A 27,925-nucleotide genomic window follows, 5' to 3' on the forward strand; every position below is an offset into this window, starting at 1 on the left:
AACAGTGATTTAATGTGCATACAAAGAGTCAGGGGTTGTTTTGTAGACAAATAGATGGTGGAGCTCATTAGCATAGCTCATTAGCATATGCCGCTGCCCCCCAGCCAAAACCAACCCGATGCAAGAAAGGAAGGCCCCAGACGAGTGAAGCCTGCTTGGGCTGGCTAGAGATCCAGCCAGCCCAAGCAGGCCTTGCTTGCCTGGGGCTCTCCTGGACTGCCCCCCCAGTCAAAAGGCCAGCAAGCCACCCGTCCCCCAAAATCACATAAGGAGTGGGAAAAGGGTGGCGCGGGCTTCTCTAGGGGTTAATGAGGGCTGTTGGGGGTGTGGCAAAGGCCCTGATGGCTGGCTGGTTGGCTGCCCGCTCTCCTAATCCAGGGATTGTTATGCAGCTGCACCTACTATTCATGGACAAGGTAGGTGGGGAGGAAGAGGGGGAACCCTCAGAAAGGTTCAGGAGCTGTGCTCCTGTGAGCTCCTGCTGAATCCGAGGCCTGCAAAGAGTCAATTTGATGATCTATTTAATCCAACTGTAATCCCAAAACAATCTGTAGTTTGTATTCCATTTTAGCCATTTCATATGCCAGTAAATTATTGGTTGTTGGATCGAATGTGGCATCCTTCCAAATGATAGGAACAGGCTCTGCAATTTACCAGAAACTGGGATCAGAAAGAGGGACTCTCCCCTGATGAATAGGGACAGTTGGGAGTTCTGGATTTCTTCCTCCTCTGAGTCACCAGCAATGGTCGCTCCGCTTCCACCCAGGGGAGAGTCAAAGAGGCTATCACATTTTCTTCTTCTGACTCAGAAAGCCACGAGTTGATGGAGCTCTCCTTCCTAGGGTATGGCTGACAGGAATGTTCAGCCAAAGTATGGAATGGATATAAGATGACCATGGGGCAGAAGGCCCTATGGATCTGCAGCCAGTTTTCAGTGAGTCTGTGGGTTGCTGAGATTCTTGAAAGGAATGGTGGACTTGGTAGATCTTGGACTGATCCAAAGAGGGCCATTGTATTAGCTGCTAGCCATGGGGACTGAGGGAACCTCCACATTCAGAAGCACTAATCCTCTGAATCCCAGAGACGGATGGCAGGGGAAGGCTTCGGCCTCTGTGACCTGTTGTTGGAACTGGTTAGCTGCTGTCTGAGACAGGATGCTGGACTGGAAGGACCACTGGTCTGATCCAGCAGGGCTCTTCTTATCAGGGGAAGGCCTCAGCCTCTCTGCTGTGTTGTTGGACCTTCAGAGGAACTGATTGGCCACTTTGTGAGGCAGGATGCTGGACTAGATGGACTCTCACTGGTCAGATCCAACAGGGCTCATATGTTCTCACGAAGGTCTCAACTTCTATACGTGGTCATAGGGCCTCCAGAGGAACTGATTGTCCAGTGTGTGAGACAGGATGCTGAACTAGATGGACGGCTGGTGTGGTCCAGGAAGGCTCTTAAGATGTTCTTATGAGGGAAAGGCCTCGGCCTCTATGCCCTGTTGTTGGCCCTCCAGAGGAACTGGTTGAGGCCGCTGTGTGAGACAGGAGGCTGGTCTAGATGGACCCTCACTGGTCTGATCCAGCAGGGCTCTTCTGATGTTCTTATGAGGGGAAGGCCTCAGCCTCTCTGCCCTGTTGTTGGCCCTCCAGAGGAACTGGTTGAGGCCACTGTGTGAGACAGGAGGCTGGAGCAGGGCTCTTCTGATGTTCTTATGAGGGGAAGGCCTCGGCTTCTCTGCCCTGTTGTTGGCCCTCCAGAGAAACTGGTTGAGGCCACTGTGTGAGACAGGAGGCTGGTCTAGATGGACCCTCACTGGTCTGATCCAGCAGGGCTCTTCTGATGTTCTTATGAGGGGAAGGCCTCGGCCTCTCTGCTCTGTTGTTGGCCCTTCAGAGGAACTGGTTGAGGCCACTGTGTGAAATAGGATGCTGAGCTAGATGGACCCTCGTTGTTCTGATCCAAGCAGTGCTCTTCTGATGTTCTTATATTCAACTTACACAGGGCCAGTTCCATGTTTTGGGGGGTACTGGGCAGACAGTGCTTGGAGCCCACATCTGCCCATCCTCAGATTCCCCCCCCCCCATGCCTTCCTTTCCATACCTGCATGCCACCCACCTAGCTGTGCATCCTTCTTTCACTCGCAAGCAATGTTCCCTCTAAGCTGCAGAGTCTTGTGAGCAAAAATTCTACTTTGTGAGCTACTGGTATTAAAGTTGTGAGCTACTGCATACATTATTGTCCTCTGGGGCCATTTTTCCTGAGCTAAGATGAAAATGTGAGAGCTGGAGGCTAAAAATCTGTGAGCTAGCACTAAATTTCTGAACCCCAGAGCCAAGAGGCAACATCAAGGGAAAGCTTTGGTCTCTACGCCTTGTTGTTGGCTGTTGAGAGAAACTGTGTGAGGCAGGATGCTGGACTAAACGAACTCTTCATCTGATCCAGCAGGGTTCTTCTTCTATTCTTATGACTTGATGGCAAATAAAATAAAAGCATCTTTTTTCCCCTGAGCCTGATACCAACATTCCACCCCCCCTTCCCAAATTCCAAGTGGACTCCCTTGTGTGTTCTCTTGTCTTTGAGCCTTTCTGGGGCACCCCAAATCGAAAGCAAAGCCCTGGCGTGGGAAGAGGGCTGGGTCAAAGGACAAAGGCCTCTCTCCAGCAAACCGTACCCTTCAGGCTGTATATTTCCTGACGATCTCCTCCTGGCCAGCCCTGTGGGGTGTGGCCTCCCTCCCTCCCCTCTTACCTGTAACTCAGGTGTTTCAGTTAAAAGCCAGACCTCGCCGGGATTGCTGCCAGTCCTCGATCCCTGGAGCTGTGCGCGTACCTGGAAAGTTTACAAAGGCCGAAGACGGAGTATCTAGCTCTGCCACTCACAAGTCCTTGGCATGGGGCAGAAGATCTTACAGGTGGCGACCCTGGTCTGGGTCTTTCAGGCTGTCGTAGGTGAGGTGGGAGAAGGGGATGGGAGGGGGTGCTTTTTGGTGGGGGGGGGGGAGAGCGAGAATAGCTTTGTGGAAATCAGAACAATGTGGGGAGGGAGTGGGTCAAGCTTCCTTTTCTGGCACAGCTGTTTTCTCGCAGACCTGAACGACTGGAAATTAAAATTGAATACAAGCGCCTTAAACGAGAGGCCGTCGGGGTTTGGAATTTCTTTTTAACGTAACTGATTTTATTTATATTAATATACGCAGGGCTTTTTTTGGGAGCAGGAACGCAGTTCCGGCTGGCTTGGTGTCAGAGGTGTGGCCTAATATGTAAATGAGTTCCTGCTGGGCTTTTTTAAAAGAAAAAGCCCTATGTGAAACAACGGTGATGTCAGGGGTGTGGCTTAATATGCAAATGAGTTCCTGCTGGGCTTTTTCTACCAAAAAAGCCCCGGATATATGTATTTTATTTTAATTTTGTGCATCACCCAGAGCCTTGCACTGGCCAGGATGGGGGGTGATTCATCAATAAATAATAATAATAATTTCCAGTTTGCCTGCTTTCCAGATGGGGAGGCCTGTCTCCAAAGGGCAGAGGCAGAGGGGATTCTAGTCCTTTGTCTTCACTGGGCTTCTTATTCACCAGCCTGTTGCATTTTCCCCGTTAGGGTGGATTTTGCAAGGGGTTGCTTCAAAGGCAGGAGTCCGATCTGCGTCACATGTGGTCTCTCTACCTGTTGGCTGGGGGAGGGAACTCTATCCTCTGCCTCATCCCCCTTTCCCCACCAGCTTATTTGTCTTTTGACTTAACCGTCTGTCTCAGTTTCGTTTACAATTATGCTGCCCACTTGGCACCCCCCCCCCATTCGATTTCTCCCTTTCATCTGGATTCCAGGATCCGAGACAAAGTGATAACAAATCAGCAGAGAGATGAAAGGAAAGTTGTACAAGGGAGGACTACTTTCTTTCTCCCTGGAGAGGAGGGGTGGGGTACTTGAATGGGAATGCTAGACCAGACTCTCCCCTATGTTCCGGGTGACTAATGGGTGGCATTTCCTGCCCCAAGGCTTCAGCCCGTTTGACGTGCCACTCAGTGGGGTGGTATCGGTGATGCTACCACCCATCTTGATAAGAGCGGGCACCGCCCAAGGCCGTGCAAGATGCCCCTGCCCTGGGGACTCACGGCACTGGGGCAGCGCTATGGGGCTGGAGGCGAAACGGCACGAGGCTTTCCTTTTGGGCCGTTGCCAAAAATAGCTCTCAGCCGTGCTAGCTTAATGAAACCTCCACATTCAGAGGCAGGTTACCTTCCGATACCAAGTGTTGGGGAGGGCCTGCTTTAATGCATTGCCTGTACCTGCAGCAGACGTGGACTATTGCACTCTTCTTAAATCTTCGTTCGCGAAGCCAAGCCGAGAGAGAGAGAGAGTATTTGTAGAGTAGGGTTGCCAAATTCCAGGTGAGGGTTAGAGATCTTCTGAAATTGCAATTGATTTTCAGATTACAGGGACATCCATCTATCTATCTCTCAATCATTCCGATTCCAATAACCATTTTTGGCATGACAATAAAAAAAAAAAAAGGAGCAGTACAAATCAGCCTATATGCCAAGGAGAAACAATCAAGGTACAATGATTTATAACATTAGGTGTAGTAATAATAGGACAAAGTGATAATAGTTTGGAACAGTAATCTCAAATATTACAGTAGTTAAAATGGTTGTAGTAAAAAGCTTAACTATCCAAAGAGGAATCTATCTATCTATCTATCTGTCTGTCTGTCTGTCTGTCTGATTTAAAATATTCATTCCACTTCTCCTGGAGGGAAATGGCTGCTTTAGAAAGTGAACTTTATGGCGTCACCAGGGCTTTTTTTTTTCTTTCTTTCTTTCCCTTTTTTTTGAGCAGGAACGCACTGGAACGCAGTTCCGGCTGCCTTGGCCTCAGGGGGTGTGGCCTAATATACAAATGAGTTCCTGCTGGGCTTTTTCTACTAAAAAACCCCTGAGCATTACAGCTATTGAGTGGCATCCCCTCCCTAAACCCCACCCTCCCCAGGCTCCACCCCCAAAACCTCCAAGTATTTCCAAACCTGGAGTTGGCAACCCTACTAAGTAGACGCAGTTGGCTGGAGAACTAGGTGGTCTAATCCAAGCATAGCAAACCTCATTCTTTTAGGACGAACTAAAAATGCTGCCAGGGTGCGTCTGCACTCAGTCAGTCTCTCTGCATCATGTTCCTGTGTGCCCACGCTGGGGGTCTTCTGGTTGCCACCTTCTGGTTGTTCCTCTGCTAAAGGCCTGAGTGGAATCTACTAGAAGCCCGTTCCTTGTTCCTATTTTTCTAGCAGCTCTCGCCTTCTGGAACAAGCTGTTGGAGAACGTATGGGGTGCACTGATTTTATTTTTAATTTTTTTTTTTAGCATTTCCATGTATGTGTGAGCGTGTATGTGTATATATGTGCTTGTGTTTCTGGAAGTCATGGTGATCATCACTGGTAACCCCTACAGGGGCCTGAGCATTTTTCAGAGAGGTGGCTTGCTACTGCCTGCCCCTGTGTCCCAGCCCTGGTATTCTTTTGGAGTTCTCCCATCAAAGTACTCACCAAGGTCGGCCGTGCATAGCTTCCCAAGATTTGACAAGACTGAGCTTGCCTCGACTATCTGGGTGCACTGGTCTTAGAGCTTTGGTGAGGTTTTGTAGGGTTGCCAACCTCCTGGTATTCTCCAGGAGAGCCAGTTTGGTGTAGTGGTTAAGTGTGCAGACTTTTATCTGGGAGAACCGGGTTTGATTCCCCACTCTTCCACTTGCAGCTGCTGGAATGGCCTTGGGTCAGCCATAGCTCTGGCAGAGGTGGTCCTTGAAAGGGCAGCTGCTGTGAGAGCCCTCTCCAGCCCCACCCACCTCACAGGTGTCTTTTGTGGGGGAGGAAGGTAAAGGAGACTGTGAGCTGCTCTGAGACTCTTCGGAGTGGAGGGCAGGATATAAATCCAATATCATCTTCTTCTTCAGGAATTACAATTGATCTCCAGACCACTTCCCCTGGAGGAATTGGTGGGTTTGGAAAGCAGAATCGATTGGCATCCCTACAAGTGTTAGGGGCCAATCGGAAGACATCATAAGATGACCCAGTCCAGGGGTTTGTTTGTTTGTTTTGGCAGCAGGTACTCCTTTGCATATTAGGCCACACACCCCTGATGTAGCCAGTCCTCCAAGAGCTTACAGTAGACCCTGTAAGAACCCTGTAAGCTCTTGGAGGATTGGCTACATCCGAGGGGTGTGGCCTAATATGCAAAGGAGTTCCTGCTACAAAAAAGCCCTGGCCCACTCGCAAGACCAGAAGGACTTGCTTTGACTGACGATGGCATCACTGAAGGGCAGACAATTTTGGATGAACAGGGCCATTCCGGCACCCTGACTCTGACAATTTGAATCTCTCACATTGTGGGCAAACACTCCCAAGATGGTGCTGAGCACACACATTAAACATAGGTTGTTAAATGGCTCTGGGGTGGTGCCCTCTACAGGCCACTGCTCGGGTGCCATCTTGCGCCACCTTTCGGAGGCAGCTCTGCTTTAACCATCCCAGATTCCTCATGGCAAAAGCAGACACAGGCCCCTCTAGGCAATGGCTATCTTCTTTCCTCCATGCTACGCCATCGTCGTGCCCTTGAAGTAACTGTTTTTGCAAAACTGAGTTGACTTGGGCTCTGGGCTGCTAAGTCATCTGTTAGCTTTTGATATTTTCCTGGGCTGACCAGCCTGGTCTTGTTGACAAAGTGTAATGTACTGAGGGACGAGACGTGTTGAAGGCAACATACTTTATTGGCGAGTACATCACGAGAGAGAGAAACGCGGGCCGGGTCCCGATTATATACATCCCCCCGGAACAACCCTCCGTCTGGCCAGGTCCAATCCTGGCCAGTTAAACTTCCCGCCACAGATCTTGATTGGCGCAGCGTGTTAGCGAGCTACATCCGGGCACCAGTGGGCTTCCACTGGTCGCCGCTGTAGCGTTCGCCGTGTTGTAACATCACGATTGTAATGCAAGACATAACACAAAGGAACAGCTGCTGGTCTCTCGGGGCCTTTCTAAACAGCCCAGCACTGGCAGTCATGTGAGAACGTGCTTCTCTCAGTCATGTTTCAGATCATTGGAAATGGTAACCTCACTGGAAATGAGAACCTTCCGGAGGTTAGAAGAAGGCTTGGTTTACCAGCATCCTTGTGAGGATCTCTGACGTGGTCGTCTGAGGGAATAGGGTTCCCATATTCCCACTGGAGGGGGCAGGGGTCCCCTGATTTTGCATCCTCCAACCTGCTGGCACAGGATTGGCTGGAGGGGGAGCCCCGCCCCTGAAGACCTCTGTCAGCCCCTGATGTGCCCAGCTTTATGACGTCACTTTGGTTCCCCCGCCAGCAGCCATGGAAGTTCTGGCAACCCTGTGTGGGCGTCTCAGCACCCGCCAACACCTTTTCTGGTGCCCAACAACTTGTTTTGTAGGTAGTGGGTGGGGCTGGTTAAGGCTTTCGCCTAGGTCTTCTGATTGGCTACTGGAGATCTGAATGGCAGTGCAGATGTTTTCAAGCACTGCTTTGGCAGCAGCTGCCACCACAGCACAAGAATATTCACGGTGTGACTGACGGTGGTTAGGGGAGGGATGGTGGCGCAATGGTAGAGCATCTGCTTGGTAAGCAGAAGGTCCCAGGTTCAATCCCCGGCATCTCCAACTAAAAAGGGTCCAGGCAAATAGGTGTGAAAAACCTCAGCTTGAGACCCCGGAGAGCCGCTGCCAGTCTGAGTAGACAATACTGACTTTGATGGACTGAGGGTCTGATTCAGTAGAAGGCAGCTTCATATATTCATATGTTCAAGTTAAGCCGCAGCAATGGTTTTGTAGCTGGCTCCGCCTTCTGCGGCAGCCATTTTGTGGCTGCCATTTTGTCACTGCACCTGCCCTGCTGTGTCAGAATTCCAAAGCTGCCCACAAGCTCAAAAAAGTTGGGGACTCCTCAGCCCCATAGCCAGAAAATTTTGGGTAGAGATGCCCAGGACCTAAAAAATTTGGTGGTGGGCCCATGGGACCTGGCTCTCTCTTGCTGTCGCGCTCTCTCTCTCCCCTTTGTTGCCCCCTTTCTCTGCTGCTCTGCAGCTCTCTCACTGTCACTGCCATTCTCTCTCACTGTCCCCCTCTCTCTCGCATTGCCGTCCTCTCTCTTCCAGCTGCCTCCATCTTTTCTCAGCGTAATTGTCTTTTCCAGGGACTCTTGTCTTCTCATAATGAGACCAGAGTATAAGCGCCTCAGTTGAGTCATTTGAGCTTGGAGGAAGAGTTTAGGCTTGATTTGATCTAGAACCAGCATATTCTGGTAACTTCTGTTTTCTTCATCCAGAATAGCTAGTATGAAACCTGGAGTCAGTAGCCAGGATTTGACTGGTCAACAAAGGATTTGCTTATTTAGCCGTTCACAAGTTGGACCAGAATTTTTAAGAGATATACTGTTAGATTAGAGTCTGGAAGTAGGGCTGCCAAGCCCCCGGTCCAGGCAGAAGTTCCCCAGCCCAGGAGGTTCCCAACCCACCACCCCACATTGGGCCGGCGGGGGGAACCTCCCTCTACATCGCCGGTGCAATGACGTCACCCGGAAGTGACATCATCTTGTCGGCAATGCCGCATGCGGCCACTCTAGGCATTTCCGGGAAAACTCTATGGTTTCCCCAGATGCTCTAGTCATTTGGGAGGGAAAACTCTATGGTACAATAGGTACCATAGAGTTTTTTTCCCTCCCAAATGGCTAGTGTCCAGGAAAACCATAGTTTTCCCAGAAACGCCCCGGAGTGGCGTTTTCCCCAGAGTTTTCTGGAAAAACTCTATGGTTTTCCTGGACACTAGCCATTTGGGAGGGAAAAAACTCTATGGTACCTATTGTACCATAGAGTTTTCCTTCCCAAATGACTAGAGTGTCCGGGGAAACCATAGAGTTTTCCCGAAAATGCCTAGAGTGGCCCCACTCCGGGACAAAGAGGATTTGGCAACCCTATCTGGAAGAGTCAGATTCAAACCCTCACTCTTGTCATGAAAGCCTACCTCGCAGGGTTGTTGTGAGAATAAAATGAAGAAAGGAGACCCATGAACAGTACCCTGGGCTGTGAGCTCCCTGGAACAAGAGTGCTGGGAAATGCACTGAAGAGAAAGCACGTAAGAACAGCAGCAGTGATGACAAAAACACCCTATGCTTTATGTATTTTGAACCTATTTGAAAAATTTCTATGCAGTGAGATCAGCCTAAAAGCCATCTATAATTTTTAAAAAAGCAATAGCCACATTATCATGAGGGCAGAAAAAACTAAGGGAGAGAGAGCACTGCTTTAAAAGGCAGCCAAAAGTGAAACCAGTCTAGTAAAACTCAGTAAAACAAGCCTAAAATGTCAATTATGGTGATTTCAAGTAAAATCAGCGTAATAATTGATCCAGGTACAGAAACAAAGCTAGAAACTCAAGCATTAAAAACATTTTTAAAAAATCAACCCAAAATTTGATTTTTATTAATATGATAAGACAAGCCACTGACTGATTCCCCTGCCCATAGAAAATGGGAGGTTGCCTGCGTTCTCTGATCTGTTGCATATTTGACTATATTTGACTTCCATCAACTAACAGGTGATATATGTAGAGGCATCTGTCTATATCAGGAATGGTCAAACTTCATTAATGTAAGAGCTACATAGAATAAATGTGGAATGTTTGAGAGCCGCAAGACATGAATGTCAGATGTTCAAGAGCCGCAAAACAGGAAGGAAGGAAGGAAGGAAGGAAGGAAGGAAGGAAGGAAGGAAGGAAGGAAGGAAGGAAGGAAGGAGGGAGGGAGGGAAGGAAGGAAGGAGGGAGGGAAGGAAGGAAGGAAGGAAGGAAGGAGGGAGGGAGGGAGGGAAGGAAGGAAGGAAGGAAGGAAGGAAGGAAGGAAGGAAGGAAGGAGGGAGGGAGGGAGGGAGGGAAGGAAGGAAGGAAGGAAGGAAGGAAGGAAGGAAGGAAGGAAGGAGGGAAGGAAGGAAGGAGGGAAGGAAGGAAGGAAGGAAGGAAGGAAGGAAGGAAGGAAGGAAGGAAGGAAGGAAGGAAGGAGGGAAGGAGGGAAGGAAGGAAGGAAGGAAGGAAGGAAGGAAGGAAGGAAGGAAGGAAGATAGGAAGGAAGGAAGGAAGGAAGGAAGGAAGGAAGGAAGGAAGGAAGGAAGGAAGGAAGGAAGGAGAGGTGTAAAGAAAGCAACTTTAAATGCATTGTCTAAGATGCCAGCTGACTTGGCTTGGAGAAGTGGCTTAAAGAGACAAATGCCTTTTCCAAGCTGGCTGATGGTGTGGTAGAGGCTTCAAGAGCCACACGATAGGTGTGAAAGAGCCACATGTGGCTCCCGAGCCAGTTTGGCTACCCCTAGTCTATATATATGTGTGTGTGTGAACTATTCACTTCAGTTTCAGTGTATCTGAGGAAGTGTGCCTGCACACAAAAGCTCATACCTTAAATAAAATTTTGTTGGTCTTAAAGGTGCCACTGGACTCTAACAGGTGACCAGTTAACTGAACAATCTGACGGGTGTGCCAGCTCCAGGTGGGGCCTGAAACTCTCCCAGTGTTACAGCTGATCTCCAGATTACAGAGATCCAGGGCTTTCTTTGAGCAGGAATGCAGTTCCGGCTGGCTTGGTGTCAGGGGGTGTGGACTAATATGCAAATAAGTTCCTGCTGGGCTTCTTCTTTTAAAAAGCCCTGTGTGAACCAATAGTGATGTCGGGTGTGTGTGACCTAAAATGCAAATGAGTTCCTGCTGGGCTTTTTCTACAAAAAAAGCCCTGCAGAGATCAGTTCCCCTGGAGAAAATGGCTGCTTGGGGGGGCGGGGCTACTCTATGGCACCGTACCCTGCTGAGGTCTTTTCCTTCTCCCGATGCTGACCCCCCCCCCCCACAAGGCTCTACCCCCAAATCTCCAGGAATTTCCCAGCCCAGATTTGGCACCTTTCATGTAACACCAACAGTGCTACAAAATAAAACAGAAACCAAGCGGCACCTTTAAGGCCAACCAAGTTTACTCCAGCATAGGTTTTAACGAGTCAGAGCTCACGTTGTCAGATGTATGCCTACGTAGACCTTTATTGGCATATCAACTATCACAAAATGGATAAAACATCTTATCGTAGTATACAAGATCTAGCGAGTGCACATTGTCAGATGCTTACTGCTGGAAATTCCTTTGGGAGATGTTTAGAGCTGCAACCACAGAAAGGGGAGGGGGAGAAAGAGGAGGAGTTGTGGCAGAGAGAGAGAGAGAGAAAGCTGCCTGTTGTAAATCAATCAAGTGGGAGTCGCTGTGTATGGGACTGGAACGGATGCGGTTGTTAGACATAATGAAGGCGAGAGGTCACAGGTTCCAAGTGCTCCATGCGTACATGCAGGTCCATGAAATCCAGGAAAGGAGGGAAGGTTCGAGTTTATTTGGTGCTCTAGGCAAACTAGACTTTGTGCCACCCCCACCCCTAACAGAGAGAAAAGTGAGAATGTTTTCCTTCCCAGCCGTTTCCAAGTGAACAACGTAAAAATAGATCCAGGTGGGCAGCCGCGTTGGTCTGAAGCAGCAGAATAGGGGAGGGACGGTGGCTCAGTGGCAGAGCATCTGCTTGGGAAGCAGAAGGTCCCAGGTTCAATCCCTGGCATCTCCAAAAAAGGGTCCAGGCAAATAGGTGTGAAAAACCTCAGCTTGAGACCCTGGAGAGCCGCTGCCAGTCTGAGAAGACAATACTGACTTTGATGGACCGAGGGGGGTCTGATTCAGTATAAGGCAGCTTCATATGTTCAACAGAGTCCAGTGGCACTTTTAAGACCAACAAAGTTTTATTCGAGGTGTGAGCTTTTGTGTGCATGCACACTTCTTCACTGTGTCTGAAGGAGTGTGCCTGCACATGCTGGTCTTAAAGGTGCCACTGACTTTGTTCTAATGTAAAAATAGTTCCAATTGAGTGTGAGAACATAAGAGAAAACATAAGAACAGAAGCCATGTTGGATCAGGCCAGTGGCCCATCCAGTCCAACACTCTGTGTCCCACAGTGGCCATAAGAACATAAGAGAAGCCATGTTGGATCAGGCCAATGGCCCATCCAGTCCAACACTCTGTGTCACACAGTGGCCATAAGAACATAAGAGAAGCCATGTTGGATCAGGCCAATGGCCCATCCAGTCCAACATTCTGTGTCACACAGTGGTGATAAAAACATAAGAGAAGCCATGTTGGATCAGGCCAATGGCCCATCCAGTCCAACACTTTGTGTCACACAGTGGCCATAAGAACATAAGAGAAGCCATGTTGGATCAGGCCAGTGGCCCATCCAGTCCAACACTCTGTGTCACACAGGGGCCATAAGAACATAAAAGAAGCCATGTTGGATCAGGCCAATGGCCCATCCAGTCCAATACTCTGTGTCACACAGTGGCCATAAGAACATAAGAGAAGCCATGTTGGATCAGGCCAATGGCCCATCCAGTCCAACACTCTGTGTCACACAGTGGCCATAAGAACATAAGAGAAGCCATGTTGGATCAGGCCAGTGGCCCCTCCAGTCCAATACTCTGTGTCACACAGTGGCCATAAGAACATAAGAGAAGCCATGTTGGATCAGGCCAATGGCCCATCCAGTCCAACACTGTGTGTCACACAGTGGCCGTAAGAAACTAAGAGAAGCCATGTTGGATCAGGCCAATGGCTCATCCAGTCCAACACTCTGTGTCACACAGTGGCCATAAGAACATAAGAGAAGCCATGTTGGATCAGGCCAGTGGCCCCTCCAGTCCAATACTCTGTGTCACACAGTGGCCATAAGAACATAAGAGAAGCCATGTTGGATCAGGCCAATGGCCCCTCCAGTCCAATACTCTGTGTCACACAGTGGCCATAAGAACATAAGAGAAGCCATGTTGGATCAGGCCAATGGCCCATCCAGTCCAACACTGTGTGTCACACAGTGGCCGTAAGAAACTAAGAGAAGCCATGTTGGATCAGGCCAATGGCTCATCCAGTCCAACACTCTGTGTCACACAGTGGCCAAAAAACCAGGTGCCATCAGGAGGTCCATCAGTGGGACCAGGACACTAGAAGCCCTCCCACTGTTGCCCGCCCCCCAAGCACCAAGAATAGAGCATCACTGCTCCAGACAGAGAATTCCATCAATACCCTGTGGCTGATGGACCTCTGCTCCAGACGTTTATCCAATCCCCTCTTGAAGCCGTCTATGCTTGTAGCTGCCACCACCTCCTGTGGCAGTGAATTCCATGTGTTGGTCTGAAGCTGTAGGACAAAGTTCGAGTCCAGCGGCACTTTTAAGACCAGCAAAGATTTGTGCACATGAAGTTTATACTTTGAAAAAAAAACTTGGTTGGTCGTAAAGGTGCCTCTGGGCTCAACCTTTGTTCTAATATAAAAATAAAAATAAATATGCTCAAAAGCATATATCGCAGCAGATACAGAAGAATGTAGCCAGCACATAAGGAGATTGGAAAAGCCAGGTCATACCAAGCTTCCTTTCAAGCCAGTAGAGGGGAAATTAGCGTGAGGAAGGAATCCTGAGTCTCGGTTTAAGCCGAAAGGGACGAACCCTTTTCGGGATCTGCTGTATATATCGGTTCTAAGAAGCTTGGACCCAAATCCTCTTCAGCAGATTCTGGCCCAGAGATTTTAAGTATATGAACGGGCACCTCTAGTGAGTGAGTAAAATGCACTCCAGTTGCAGCCAGTGTTCCCTCTAAGCTGAGTTAACGTGAGCTAGCTCACAGATTTTTAGCCTCCAGCTCACACATTTTTGTCTTAGCTGAGGAAGGATGACCTCAGAACACACTAATTTATGCAGGAGCTCACAACGTTAATGCCAGTCGCTCACAGCTTTCATTCCAATTGCTCACAAAGTAGAATTTTTGCTCACAAGGCTCTGCAGCATAGAGGGGACAGTGGTTGCAGCTGACTTCCAGCAACCCCAGCGAGGGGCTTTCAAGGCAAGCCAGAAGCAGAGGTGGTTGGCCACGGCCTTCCTCTGCAGAGTCTTCCTGGGTGGTCTCCCTTCCAAGAACTGACCCTAGCTTAGCTTCTGAGTTCTGATGAGATTGGGCTTTTCCATGCCGCCTTTCCTCCAGGCCAGCCGCTGGTTCTTCTCCTGAATGTAGCCGGAGTGAGTGGGTAACAAAGTGGGAAAGATCCAATTCAAAGGGGGAAAGAGCCAGTTTGGCGTAGCGGTCAAGTGCGCTGACTCTTATCTGGGAGAACCGGGTTTGATTCCCCACTCCTCCACTCGCAGCTGCTGGAATGGCCTTGGGTAAGCCATAGCTCTGGCAGAGGTTGTCCTTGAAAGGGCAGTTTCTGAGAGAGCTCTCTCAGCCCCACCCATTTCACAGGGTGTCTGGTGTGTGTGTGTGTGTGGGGGGAAGGTAAAGGAAATTGTGACCGCTCTGAGACTCTGAGATTCAGAGTATAGGGCGGGATATAAATCCAATATCATCATCATCTATCTTCTTCTTCTCCTCCTCCTTCTTCCCACCTTTTCTCTCTTAGCTGCTTGAGTGGCAGGCTTTGGAAGGAGAGTACTGATAGGCCTTTTTTTGAGCAGGAATGCAGTTCCAGCTATTATGTCATCAGGGGTGTGGCCTAATATGCAAATGAGTTCCTGCTGGCCTTTTTCCTACCAACAAACCCTGTGGGAAACAATGGTGACGCCAGAGGATGTGGCCTAATATGCAAATGAGTTCCTGCTGGCCTTTTTCTACACAAAAAACCTCTGTGGGAAAGAATGGTGATGCCAGAGGATGTGGCCTAATATGCAAATGAGTTCCTGCTAGGCTTTTTCTACAAAAAAAGCGCTGCTGATACTGATACTGAAACTTTTCTTAGGCATTTGTTCATAAGAATCCAGATAACAGGAAGTAAAGCAAAGCAAGCAAAGCAAATTTTATTCTTATATCCCGCCCTCCCCCCGCCGAAGGCGGGCTCAGGGCGGCTCACAGACATGGCAAGCATGATTTGGTTAAAATAGATAAACAATAATTTAAATGGTACAATTACATAAGTTAATTAAAGTTTAAAAATATAAAAATAGAAGAATAGAAGATTATAAAATATAAAATATGAAAATAGATAGAAATAGGTGCTATACTTCTATCGGTCACAGTTTACACATTATCATACATCAGTTCCAATTTCAACATGAGGTGGCTAAAGTTACAATAATTAATCAGTTTGGTCTGGTCCTGTTTTAAATGCGAGCTGAAAAAGAGAGGTTTTGCAAGCCCTGCGGAACTGGTTCAAGTCCCGCAGGGCTCGCACCATCTCTGAAAGTTGGTTCCACCAACGAGGGGCCATTAGTGAAAAGGCTTGCTCCCGGGTTATCTTCAGTCTGGCCTCTCTTGGCCCAGGGATTTGTAGGAGGTTTTGGGAGCTAGATCTTAGTGCTCTCTGGGGAATATATGGGGAGAGGCGGTCCCGTAGGTAGGCAGGTCCTCGGCCATATAGGGCTTTAAAGGTGATAACCAGCACCTTATAGCGAACACGGTAGACGACCGGCAGCCAATGCAGATCCCGCAGCACAGGCTGCACGTGTTCCCATCTAGGTAGTCCCGCTAGCAGCCTGGCCGCCGCATTCTGCACTACCTGAAGTCTCTGTGTTCGACACAAGGGCAGCCCCATGTAGAGGGCATTGCAGTAGTCTAATCTTGAGGTGACCGCTGCGTGGATCACAGTTGCTAGGTCGTCGCGTTCCAAGAAGGGAGCCAACTGCCTCGCCCTCTTAAGGTGGAAGAAGGCGGATCTTGCGGTGGTGGCTATCTGGGCCTCCATTGATAGCGAGGATTCCAGTAGCACCCCCAGGCTCTTGACCCTGCGCACTGGTATCAGTGGCGCACCGTCAAAAGCCGGCAGAGTGATCTCCCCTCCTGGTCCGTCCCGGCCCACGCAAAGGACCTCAGTCTTCGTTGGATTCAGCTTCAGCCCACTCAGCTTGAGCCAGCCAGCCACGGCTTGTAGCGCCCGGTCCAGATTTATAGGGACATCGCCAGTCCGGCCTTCTATCAATAGATAGAGCTGGGTATCATCAGCATACTGATGACAACCGAGCCCATACCTCCGCGCAATCTGGGCAAGTAGAAGGCAATACAATAATATCATAAAAAGAAAATCCCATTTCAAACTATAAACATCTAAATTTAGCATAAAATCAAGGATAGACTAAAAAAGATCCTGTCAATACTTTGTTTCTTCCCTAAGCCGATAAACAAATCCTACTCAGTTTGATTACTGCCCATCTGTGAAAATAGACAAGGAAATAATAATGTTTGTTGGGACATGCATACGAGTGGAATAAAGACATATTTGCCCAGATCTTCCTTTCCAACTTTGCTGAGAATTCCCAGCCATGGTTAGTACCACTACTGGGAGAGGGGAAAATAAACTGAAAGGGATAAGATGGGATGGGATTGGAAGAGTGAAACTGGAGAGGAAGGAACAGGCAGGCATGGAATTCTAGCAGGAGCTCCTTTGCATATTAGGCCACACAACCCTGATGCAGCCAGTCCTCCAAGAGCTTACAAAAAAGAGCCTTGTAAGATCTTGGAGGATTGGCTACTTCAGGGGTGTGTGGACAAATATGCAGTGAATTCCACATGTTAATCACCCTTTGGGTGAAGAAGGACTTCCTTTTATCCGTTCTAACCCGACTGCTCAGCAATTTCATGGAATGCCCACGAGTTCTTGTATTGTGAGAAAGGGAGAAAAGTACTTCTTTCTCTGCTTTCTCCATCCCATGCATTATCTATCATGTCACCCCGCAGTCGACGTTTCTCCAAGCTAAAGAGCCCCAAGTGTTTTAACCTTTCTTCATAGGGAAAGTGTTTCCTATAAATTGAAAAATTAAGTTAAATTAAACTAAACAAGTCCTCTTCTTCTAAAATATAACGTCCTTCTCAATTGATCGTTTCTCTGTCATATTTATAATTCTTTCATACATTCTGCAGCTCAGAACCAAAAGAGAAATTGAAATCTAATTCCAGGTACACTGCAGCCCCACAGCTAACAAATTAATTGTGAGCAGGAGCCTCTCGAGTCAGCCAGTGTCTTATCAGGCATCCCTGGATTATGTAGCTAACCAGATTCTTTCTCACCTCTCCAGGGTCTAGCACTCTCGGTTCCAACCCTGAGTCAGCCACTGTCAACACCAAGTCACCCACCATCACCACCACCACCCCAGAAGTATCCACAGCCACCTCTAAACTACCCATCACTGTCTCAACCACCCCAGGAGGCTCTACCACTAGCACTGAGCCACCTACCACCATCTCAACCACCTCAGGAGGCACTACCACTAGCACTGAGCCATCCACCACTGTCACAATCATCCCGGAAGGCTCTAATGCTAGCTCTGAGCCACCCACCACCATCTCAACCATCCCAGGAGGCTCTACCACTAGCACTGAGCCACCTACCACTGTCTCAACCATCCCAGGAGGCTCTACTTCTAGCACTGAGCCACCCACCACCATCTCAACCATCCCAGGAGGGTCTACCACTAGCACTGAGCCACCTACCACTGTCTCAACCATCCCAGGAGGCTCTACTTCTAGCACTGAGCCACCCACCACCGTCTCAACCACCCCAGGAGGCTCTACCTCTAGCACTGAGCCACCCACCACCATCTCAACTACCCCAGGAGGCTCTACTTCTAGCACTGAGCCACCCACCACCATTCCAACCATCCCAGGAGGCACTACCACTAGCACTGAGCCATCCACCACTGTCACAATCATCCCGGAAGGCTCTAATGCTAGCTCTGAGCCACCCACCACCATCTCAACCATCCCAGGAGGCTCTACCACTAGCACTGAGCCACCTACCACTGTCTCAACCATCCCAGGAGGCTCTACTTCTAGCACTGAGCCACCCACCACCATTCCAACCACCCCAGGAGGCACTACCACTAGCACTGAGCCATCCACCACTGTCACAATCATCCCGGAAGGCTCTAATGCTAGCTCTGAGCCACCCACCACCATCTCAACCATCCCAGGAGGCTCTACCACTAGCACTGAGCCACCTACCACTGTCTCAACCATCCCAGGAGGCTCTACTTCTAGCACTGAGCCACCCACCACCATCTCAACCATCCCAGGAGGCTCTACCGCTAGCACTGAGCTGCCCACCACTGTCACAATCATCCTGGAAGGCTCTACTGCTAGCACTGAGCCACCCACCACCCTCTCAACCATCCTAGGAGACTCCACGACCATCTCTGAAAAAATCACTGCCGGTACCGAGACAACCACAATGGTCAGCTCTACCACCAGCACCACAGAGGGCACTCAGACAACAACGAGTAGCCAGACGACAATGCAGGCACCGTCCAGTGTGACCTCCAAGATGACCACCAGCACCACGCCCATACCTGTGCCTTTCTATCTCTCGTATCACATCACCAACCGGGAATTCAATGAAAGCTTGTTGGATCCCACCTCTTCTTATTTCAAGGAGATAAACGAAAGTATTGGGCAGATGGTAAGTATTGCAGGGGAGGAAGGGCATGTCAACAACGGTTAAGGTCAGCATGGGGTGGAAACGGATCAGACACTAATAAGGCACTGCTAGAGATGTAAAATTTCTGGAAATTCTGAAGTTTTTTCAGGAAAAACCAGCAATTTTCGGAAAAATTGAAAAAAGTGCTACATTAGCAGCTCTTTTTTCTTTTCCATATTGAAAGTCATTCTGTTACTTTAGGAACATAAAATATGACTATGAACAATTTTACCTGGCATGAAATTATCACAACTGGCATATTAAAAATATAGTGTATCCAAACAATTATTACAAACAGAATTTATTTTTTAAATAATATTTATTTGTAATTGTAACAAACAGAGTAACAATCCCCTGAATTGTTTACTAGTTTATGTGGAACGAACAAAAAAACCTCCACAATTTTTTTTAAAAAAAATCCAGAAGTAACAATTATTCATATTTCCTCTCCACAGTATCAAATATTTTTTTTAAAAAAAAAAACCCATTCTCATAAAAAGAATTGAGGGGGGAAGTGTATAGAAGGGAGTGTAAGACTAAGTTTCAATGAATGGGCACCGAAATTAGAATAAACTGATACCATATATATTTTTTAGAAATGATTTGGAAAATATTTGAACACCTGGTCTTAAAATATTTTATTCATCATGTTAAAATAAAATGTTCCATAATCAATTTCTTTTCTTTTCTTTTTTTCAATTTTTTGGGAAAAAAACAAAAAAAGGCTTCAGGAAAAAAACAGAGAAAAAATGGGTTTTTCCTGAATTTTTCAGGTTTTTTTCCGGCCCTTCACATCTCTAGACACTGCTCAATATCCTTCTGCCCAGGACCTCAGCCTGAGGACTTATTTTCAATCTCTGGAGCATGTGAACCAATGTCTCTGAGCATTTACAGAGTGCAACATCTGTCATTCTTTATTAGAATCTAACGCACATTCCTTGCCCTTTCTCTCTGCAGTACTGGAGCATATACGGCTGTCTTACATGCGCACGCAGAAATGAGTACCAAGGATACGAAATAACTGAATTTAGGTAGGGAGTGCTGGCTATCTTTACATACCTCTGATAAGTCGTAGAGTTGTCAGCTCTGGGTTATGACATTCCTGGTGATTTTGAGGGTGGAGCCTGTGGAAAATGGAGTTTAGGGAAGGGAAGAAGCTCAATGCCATAGAGTTCACCTTCCAAAGCAGTCACTTTGGTGTAGTGGTTAGATGCGCAGACTCTTATCTGAGAGAACTGGGTTTGATTCCCCACTCCTCCACTTGCAGCTGCTGGAACGGCCTTGGGTCAGCCATAGCTCTGGCAGGAATTGTCCTTGAAAGGGCAGCTCCTGTAAAAAGCTCTCTCAGCCCCACCTACCTCACAGGGTGTCTGTTGTGGGGAAGAAGATAAAGGAGATTGTAAACTGCTTTGAGACTCCCTTCAGAGAGCAGAGCGGGGGCGAGTATAAATCTGTGGTCTTCTTCTTCATGTCTTCAGGGCAACTCATCTCTTTATCCTGAAGACCTGTTGTAATTCTGGGAGATTTCCAGCCACTACCTGAAGACTGGCAACCCCTGATGTCCAGGGGGTGGTAGTCATTGAGCTGTCAGGAGTAAAGGGGTGATGGATAAGATGAAGTGAAAGATTTGGTCACCCACGTCATTTCTACTTTGCCCTCCAACACAGCCATTTTCTCCAGGGGAACTGATGTCTGTTGTCTGGAGCTCAGGTCTAATTCCAGGAGATCTCCAGGCCCCACTTAAAAGCTGGCGACTCTAGGTGGGCATGTCCAGCTCCTTCAACACTTCAATCCTTTTCTTCTCTGCCTTCTTTACAGGAATGGCTCCATTGCAGTAAGGTCAGTGTTGTTTTTCAAGACAGGAGAACCCCCTGAAGAGCTCGCAAAGTCAGCGCAGGAGATTTTTGAAAACGCAAACGAAACCCAAAGGGAGAATTTCACAGTGGGTTCGATCCAAGGTGAGCAGCTATAACTATCTTAGGACTAGAAAAAGAGCATGAGCTCAGGAGCACCTTAAAGACAAACAAAATTTGGGGTAGAATAAAAGCTTTCATGAGTCATTGCTCACTTCTTCAGATCCTTCTTCAGTCATGATTTTTTTTAGTCTTTACGGTGCTGCAGGACCCCGACTCTACTGCTTCAGATAGATGCAGCTATCCATCTTCATCTGTCTTAGAATTGTGTACATATGCTGCAAAGAGCCCAGGATGTGGCTTTACCAGGGCTTTTTTTGTAGCAGGAACTCCTTTGCATATTAGGCCACACACCTTTGATGTAGCCAATCTTTCAAGAGCTTACAGGGCTGTTATTACAGGGCCTAGTGTAAGCTCTTGGAGAATTGGCTATATCAGGGCGGGTGGGGGTGGCCTAATATGCAAAGGAATTCCAGATACAAAAAAAAAAAAAGCCCTGGACATTACACATCAAACCCAATTCGGGGAAACAGGTGGATCTGAATCCTGTAGCATCTTAGAAACCAACAAGATTTTCAGGGTCTGACTTTTCAAAAGTCAAAGCTCCCTTGTTCCGCATCTGAAATAAAGTGCAGAAAAGGGAAACTAGGATGATTAAAGGGCTGGAACACTTTCCCTATGAAGAAAGGTTAAAGTGCTTGGGGCTCTTTAGCTTGGAGAAATGTTGACTGAGGGGTGACATGATAGAGGTGTACGGGATTATTCATGGGATAGAGAAGATAAAGAAGTACTTTTCTCCCTTTCTCACAATGCAAGAACTTGTGGACACTCAATGAAATTGCTGAGCCATCGGGTTAGAACAGATATAAGGAAGTACTTCTTCACCCAAAGGGTGATTAACACATGGAATTCACTGCTACAAGAGGTGATGGCGGCTACAAGCATAGACAGCTTCAAGAAGAAGAAGTAGAAGACTGCAGATTTATACCCCACCCTTCTCTCTGAATCAGAGACTCAGAGCGGCTTACAATCTCCTCTAACTTCTCCCCCCACAACAGACACCCTGTGAGGTGGGTGGGGTTGATTGGGCTCTTACAGCAGCTGCCCTTTCAAGAACAACTCCTGCCAAAGCTATGGCTGACCCAAGGCCATTCCGGCAGCTGAAAGTGGGGGAGTGGGGAATCAAACCCAGTTCTCCCAGATAAGAGTCCATGAACTTAACCACTACACCAAAAGAGGGGATCGGATGAGCATATGGAGCAAAGGTCCATCAGTGGCTATTAGCCACAGCATATTGTTGGAACTCTCTGTCTGGGGCAAGTGATGCTCTGTATTCTTGGTGCTTGGGGAGGGGCAACAGTGGGAGGGCTTCTAGTGTCCTGGCCCCACTGGTGGACCTCCTGATGGCACTTGGGGGTTTTTTGGTCACTGTGTGAAACAGAGTGCTGGACTGGATGGGCCACTGGCCTGATCCAACATGGCTTCTCTTATGTTCTTATTAAACAGCCACAGGACAGCTGATGGGGGGAAAACTTATTGTGTGCTAATGAGCTACATCTACATTTTCCCAGGGGGTAAAACAATTGTTCCCTGGGCCTTTTCAGATCAGCAAAAGGATGGGAGGGGAACCCTCTCTTTCCTATGTGGAACAGTCCTATTCCAAGTCGGGGCCTCTCATCCCTGGGAATCTAGGTTTAAACAGGGACCTTCCTGGTAGGTGTCTATTCGACAGGACCCAGGGTGGATGCTACATGTAGGTAGAGGAGTATTTTGTGGCACCTTCTGAAATCCCTTAACTGGACATGAGCAAGATTCAAATCCAGTAGCGCCTTAGAGGCCGAAAGGATTTCCATAGTAGAAGCTGTCAAGAGTCCAGGCTCCCTTCATCAGATACAAGTAAAAATGGAAGTCCCCACCTGAAAAAGAGACATTTGACTCTTGAAAGCTCATCCCCTCGAACCTTGTTGGTCCCTAAGGTGGCGCATGATTCCAATTGAGTTCTTCTACTGCAGACCAACAGGGTTACCCCCTGAGTCTGTGAAGGGTTACAACACGATAACTGGTTCATAGGAAAAAACAATGAATGTATGTTGGTGTGCCAGTTTGGTGTGGAGAGCCAGTTTGGTGTAGTGGTTAAGTATGTGGACTCTTATCTGGGAGAACCAGGTTTGATTCCCCACTCCTCCACTTGCACCTACTGGAATGGCCTTGGGTTAGCCATAGCTATCACAGAGGTTGTCCTTGAAAGGGCAGCAGCTGTGAGAGTCCTCTCAGCCCCACCCACCTCACAGGATGTCTGTTGTGGGGGGGGGGGAGGAAGATAAAGGAGATTATAAGCCGCTCAGTCTCTGATTCAGAGAGAAGGGGCGGGGTATAAATCTGCAATTCTTCTTCTTCTAAAGAGTAAGTCCGGTTGAGCTCTTGGAAATTATCACGAGAATGGAATCCCAAGTCTTGATTTAAGCCAGAAGGAAAGGCGCCCTTTTCTGGATCTGCTGTGTGTATTTGGCACTACAAAGGCGAGCCTGGAGCCAAATTCCCTTCAGCAGACTCTGGCTCAGAGATTTAAAGTATATGAATGGGCAGCTCAAGTTGCAACCGCTCTAGGGTGACCCCAGCAAGGGGTTTTCAAGGAGAGGGAGAAGCAGAGGTGGTTAGCCACAGCCTTCTTCTGCAGAGTCTTCCTGGGTGGTCTCCCTTCCAAGAACTGACCCTGCTTAGCTTCCGAGTTCTGACCAGATCAGGCTTTTCCATGCCGCCTTCCCCCCAGGCCAGCCAATGCTCCTTCTCCTCCAGAATGCAGCCAGCGTGAGTGGGTGGCAAAGGGGGAAAGATCTGGCCCGCACCTTTTCTCTCAGCTGCTTGAGAGGCAGGCTTGGGAGGGAGAATAATCCAGAGGATCTCTCAGTATCGAGAACAAGTGGAAAGAACAGAGTTTCCTCTGCATAGGCGCAAATAAACAAACTGGAGAATCTGTCTAGGGATGTCTTACTCTACCCCGGAAGCGGATCACCTTTCCTGCATCTGATATTCTGGGAAAAAAATACGGCAAAAGAGTTAGGAAGCTCTGCTCTTTGCTAGCCCTCATTCCTTCAGAAACGAGGAGTTTCTCTTGGCCCATTCAGAAAGTAGAGTTACCTCTGTCTCATAAGAGTTTTCCCAGTCTTAAGGGTATACCCTAACAAGCTCCTCCTCCAAACTGGAGTGACAACTTTGAAGATTTCGGTGTGCCAGAGGGAGGGAAGGAGGGGGTGGTACTAGGCTAGGCACGTGGTGACTGAGTGAAAACCCAGCACTCGGATGCAAGCTGAATGATCTTGTGATCCCTGGGCCTAAGAATGTCCATCTGGCTTCGACGAAGGCCAGGGCCTTTTTGGTCTGGGCCCCTACCTGCTGGAATTAGCTCCCATTGGAAATGCAGGCCCTGCGGGACCTATCCAAGTTCCGCAGGGCCTGTAAAACAGAGCTCTTCCGCCAGGCTTTTACTTGATCCAGCGGGCGTCCTATGAAGTCACTGCTCCCCCAGCACCCAGCACCCTACCGTCAAGGTGCTCAAGCTGTGTTGAAAACTCGTGGGCATTCGATGAAACTGCTGAGCAGCCAGGTTAAAACGGATAAAAGGAAGTACTTCTTCACCCAAAGGGTGATTAACATGTGGAATTCACTGCCACAGGAGGTGGTGGCGGCCACAAGCATAGCCAGCTTCAAGAGGGGTTTAGATAAAAATATGGAGCAGAGGTCCATCAGTGGCTATTAGCCACAGTGTGTGTGTATGTATAAAATTTTTTGCCACTGTGTGACACAGAGTGTTGGACTGGATGGGCCATTGGCCTGATCCAACATGGCTTCTCTTATGTTCTTATGTCCACTGTGTGAGACAGAGTGTTGGACTGGATGGGCCATTGGCCTGATCCAACATGGCTTCTCTTCTGTTCTTATGGCCACTGTGTGACACAGAGTGTTGGACTGGCTGGGCCACTGGCCTGATCCAACATGGCTTCTCTTATGTTCTTATGGCCACTGTGTGACAGAGAGTGTTGGACTGGATGGGCCATTGGCCTGATCCAACATGGCTTCTCTTATGTTCTTATGGCCACTGTGTGACACAGAGTGTTGGACTGGATGGGACCATTGGCCTGATCCAACATGTCTTCTCTTATGTTCTTATGGCCACTGTATGACACAGAGTGTTGGACTGGATGGGCCACTGGCCTGATCCAACATGGCTTCTCTTATGTTCTTATGTGACACAGAGTGTTGGACTGGATGGGCCATTGGCCTGATCCAACATGGCTTCTCTTATGTTCTTATGGCCACTGTGTGACACAGAGTGTTGGACTGGATGGGCCATTGGCCTGATCCAACATGGCTTCTCTTATGTTCTTATGGCCACTGTGTGACACAGAGTGTTGGACTGGAGGCGCCACTGGCCTGATCCAACATGTCTTCTCTTATGTTCTTATGGCCACTGTGTGACACAGAGTGTTGGACTGGATGGGCCACTGGCCTGATCCAACATGGCTTCTCTTATGTTCTTATGTGACACAGAGTGTTGGACTGGATGGGCCATTGGCCTGATCCAACATGGCTTCTCTTATGTTCTTATGGCCACTGTGTGACACAGAGTGTTGGACTGGATGGGCCATTGGCCTGATCCAACATGGCTTCTCTTATGTTCTTATGGCCACTGTGTGACACAGAGTGTTGGACTGGAGGCGCCACTGGCCTGATCCAACATGTCTTCTCTTATGTTCTTATGGCCACTGTGTGACACAGAGTGTTGGACTGGATGGGCCACTGGCCTGATCCAACATGGCTTCTCTTATGTTCTTATGTGACACAGAGTGTTGGACTGGATGGGCCATTGGCCTGATCCAACATGGCTTCTCTTATGTTCTTATGGCCACTGTGTGACACAGAGTGTTGGACTGGATGGGCCATTGGCCTGATCCAACATGGCTTCTCTTATGTTCTTATGGCCACTGTGTGACACAGAGTGTTGGACTGGAGGGGCCATTGGCCTGACCCAGCATGGCTTCTCTTATGTTCTTATGGCCACTGCGTGACACAGAGTGTTGGACTGGATGGGCCATTGGCCTGATCCAACATGGCTTCTCTTATGTTCTTATGTTCCAGCCTGGACGATGTTGCGTGGTTTGTTGTACTGATTATTGCTCTTGAATCTGATCAGCATATCTGTGGTTACGATGTTTTGAAATGATTCATTTTAATGTTACGGATACTGATACTGAAACCTTTATTAGGCATTTGTTGATAAGAATCCAGATAATAGGAAGTAGGGGGTAATACAATTACGTTATAAAAGAAAATGCCATTTAAAATTTTTTAAAAAGTAAAGGTAGTCCCCTGTGCAAGCACCAGTCATTTCTGACTCTGGGGTGACATCACATCACCATGTTTTCACGGCAGACTTTTTATGGGGTGGTTTGCCATTGCCTTCCCCAGTCATCTACGCTTCCCTCCAAGCAAGCTGGGTACTCCTTTTACCGACCTCGGAAGGATGGAAGGCTGAGTCAACCTGAAGCCGCCTACCTGAACCCAGCTTCCGCCGGGATCGAACTCAGGTCGTGTGCACAGAGTTCAGACTGCAATACTGCAGCTTTACCACTCTGCGCCACGGGGCTGCTTAACGTTTAAAAATACAAACATCTGAATTTAGTATAAAATCAAGGATAGACTTTTTAAAAGATTCTGTCAATACTTCGTTTCTTCCCAAAGCCGATAGAATTCTCAGCAAAGTTGGAAATTAAGATCTGTGCTGTTTAAACTTTAAACAAATATGCCTTTACTCTACTTGTATGCATGTCTCAATGAATATTATTATTTCCTTGCATATTTTCACTGCGGGGCAATAATCCGAGTAGGACAGGTTTTGCTTTAATGTTGTAAGCCGCCCTGAGCCCACTTGTGGGATAGGGCGGGGTAAGGATATAAGAACATAAGAGAAGCCATGTTGGATCAGGCCAGTGGCCCATTCAGTCCAACACTCTGTGTCACACAGTGGCCATAAGAACAGAAGAGAAGCCATGTTGGGTCAGGCCAGTGGCCCATTCAGTCTAACACTCTGTGTCACACAGTGGCCACAAACAAAAAAAAACCCCTAAGTGCCATCAGGAGGTCTACAAGTGGAGCTAGAAGTCCTTTCACTGTGCCCCCCTTCCCCCCGCAAACACCAAGAATACAGAGCATCACTGCCCCAGACAAAGAGTTCCAACAATACGCTGTGGCTAAAAGCCACTGGTGGACCTCTGCTCCATATTTTTATCTAACCCCCTCTATGCTTGTAGCCACTGCCACCTTCTGTGGCAGTGAATTCCACGTTAATCACCCTTTGGGTGAAGAAGTACTTCCTTTTCTCCATTCTAACCCGACTGCTGAGAAATTTCATTGAATGGTCACGAGTTCTTGTATTGTGAGAAAAGGAGAAAAGTCCTTCTTTCTCTGCCTTCTCTATCCCATGCATAATCTTGCAAACCTCTATCATGTCACCCCGCAGTTGACGTTTCTCCAAGCTAAAGAGCCCCAAGTGTTTTAACCTTTCTTCATAGGGAAAGTGTTCCCTATAAATTGAAAAATTAAGTTAAATTAAACTAAACAAGCCCTCTTCTTCTAAAATATAACGTCTTTCTCAATTGATCGTTTCTCCGTCATATTTATAACTCTTTCATACATTCTGCAGCTCAGAACCAAAACAGAAATTGAAATCTAATTCCAGGTACGCTGCAGCCCCACAGCTAACAAATGAATTGTGAGAAGGAGCCTCTCGAGTCAGCCAGTGTCCTATCAGGCATCCCTGGATTATGTAGCTAACCAGATTCTTTCTCACCTCTCCAGGGTCTAGCACTCTCGATCCCACCCCTGAGTCATCCACTGTCAACACTGAGTCACCCACCATCATCACCACCACCACAGGAGGCTCCACAGGCACCCCTGAACCAACCATCACTGTCTCAACCACCCCAGGAGGCTCTACCACTAGCACTGAGCCACCCACCACCATCTCAACCACCCCAGGAGGGTCCACAGCTATCCCTGAACCACCCATCACTGTCTCAACCACCCCAAGAGGCTCCACAGCCACCCCTGAAAAAACCACTGCCAGCTCCAAGACAACCACACTGGTCGGCTCCACCACCAGCAACACAGAGGGCACCCAGAGAACAACAACGCGTAGCCAGACGACAACATCCAGTGTGACCTCCCAGATGACTACCAGCACCACACAGATGCCAGTGCCTTTCTACCTCTCGTACCACATCACCAACAGGGAATTCAACGAAAGCTTGTTGGATCCCGCCTCTACGTACTACCAGGCGATAAATGATAGTATTGGGATGATGGTAAGTGCTGCAGGGGAGGGAGGGCATGCCGAGAATGGTTTGCGTGGCAGAAGAAATACATCCCTTCCAAAAGTCTGCACAGAGTGGGGACTGGTCAGTCATAAGCGCATAAGAGAAGCCACATCGGGTCAGGCCAATGGCCCATCCAGT

The 27,925-nt window shown here is 48.3% G+C and overlaps 1 protein-coding gene across 1 annotated transcript in view; it reads left to right on the plus strand.

The window, feature by feature from the left end:
• Positions 1–18,255: 18,255 nt before the first annotated feature.
• Positions 18,256–27,925, plus strand: part of MUC1 (mucin 1, cell surface associated) — a 34,872-nt gene continuing 25,202 nt past the window's right edge. The window contains exons 1-3 of the mRNA XM_060253016.1: positions 18,256–18,483; positions 22,019–22,127; positions 27,270–27,775. Coding sequence (XP_060108999.1) covers positions 18,256–18,483; positions 22,019–22,127; positions 27,270–27,775 — 843 coding nt within the window. The remainder of the gene's footprint in view (positions 18,484–22,018; positions 22,128–27,269; positions 27,776–27,925) is intronic.

Source organism: Heteronotia binoei, chromosome 1 (genome assembly GCF_032191835.1).
Source record: "Heteronotia binoei isolate CCM8104 ecotype False Entrance Well chromosome 1, APGP_CSIRO_Hbin_v1, whole genome shotgun sequence".
In the NCBI taxonomy this organism is placed as follows: Eukaryota; Metazoa; Chordata; class Lepidosauria; order Squamata; family Gekkonidae; genus Heteronotia; species Heteronotia binoei.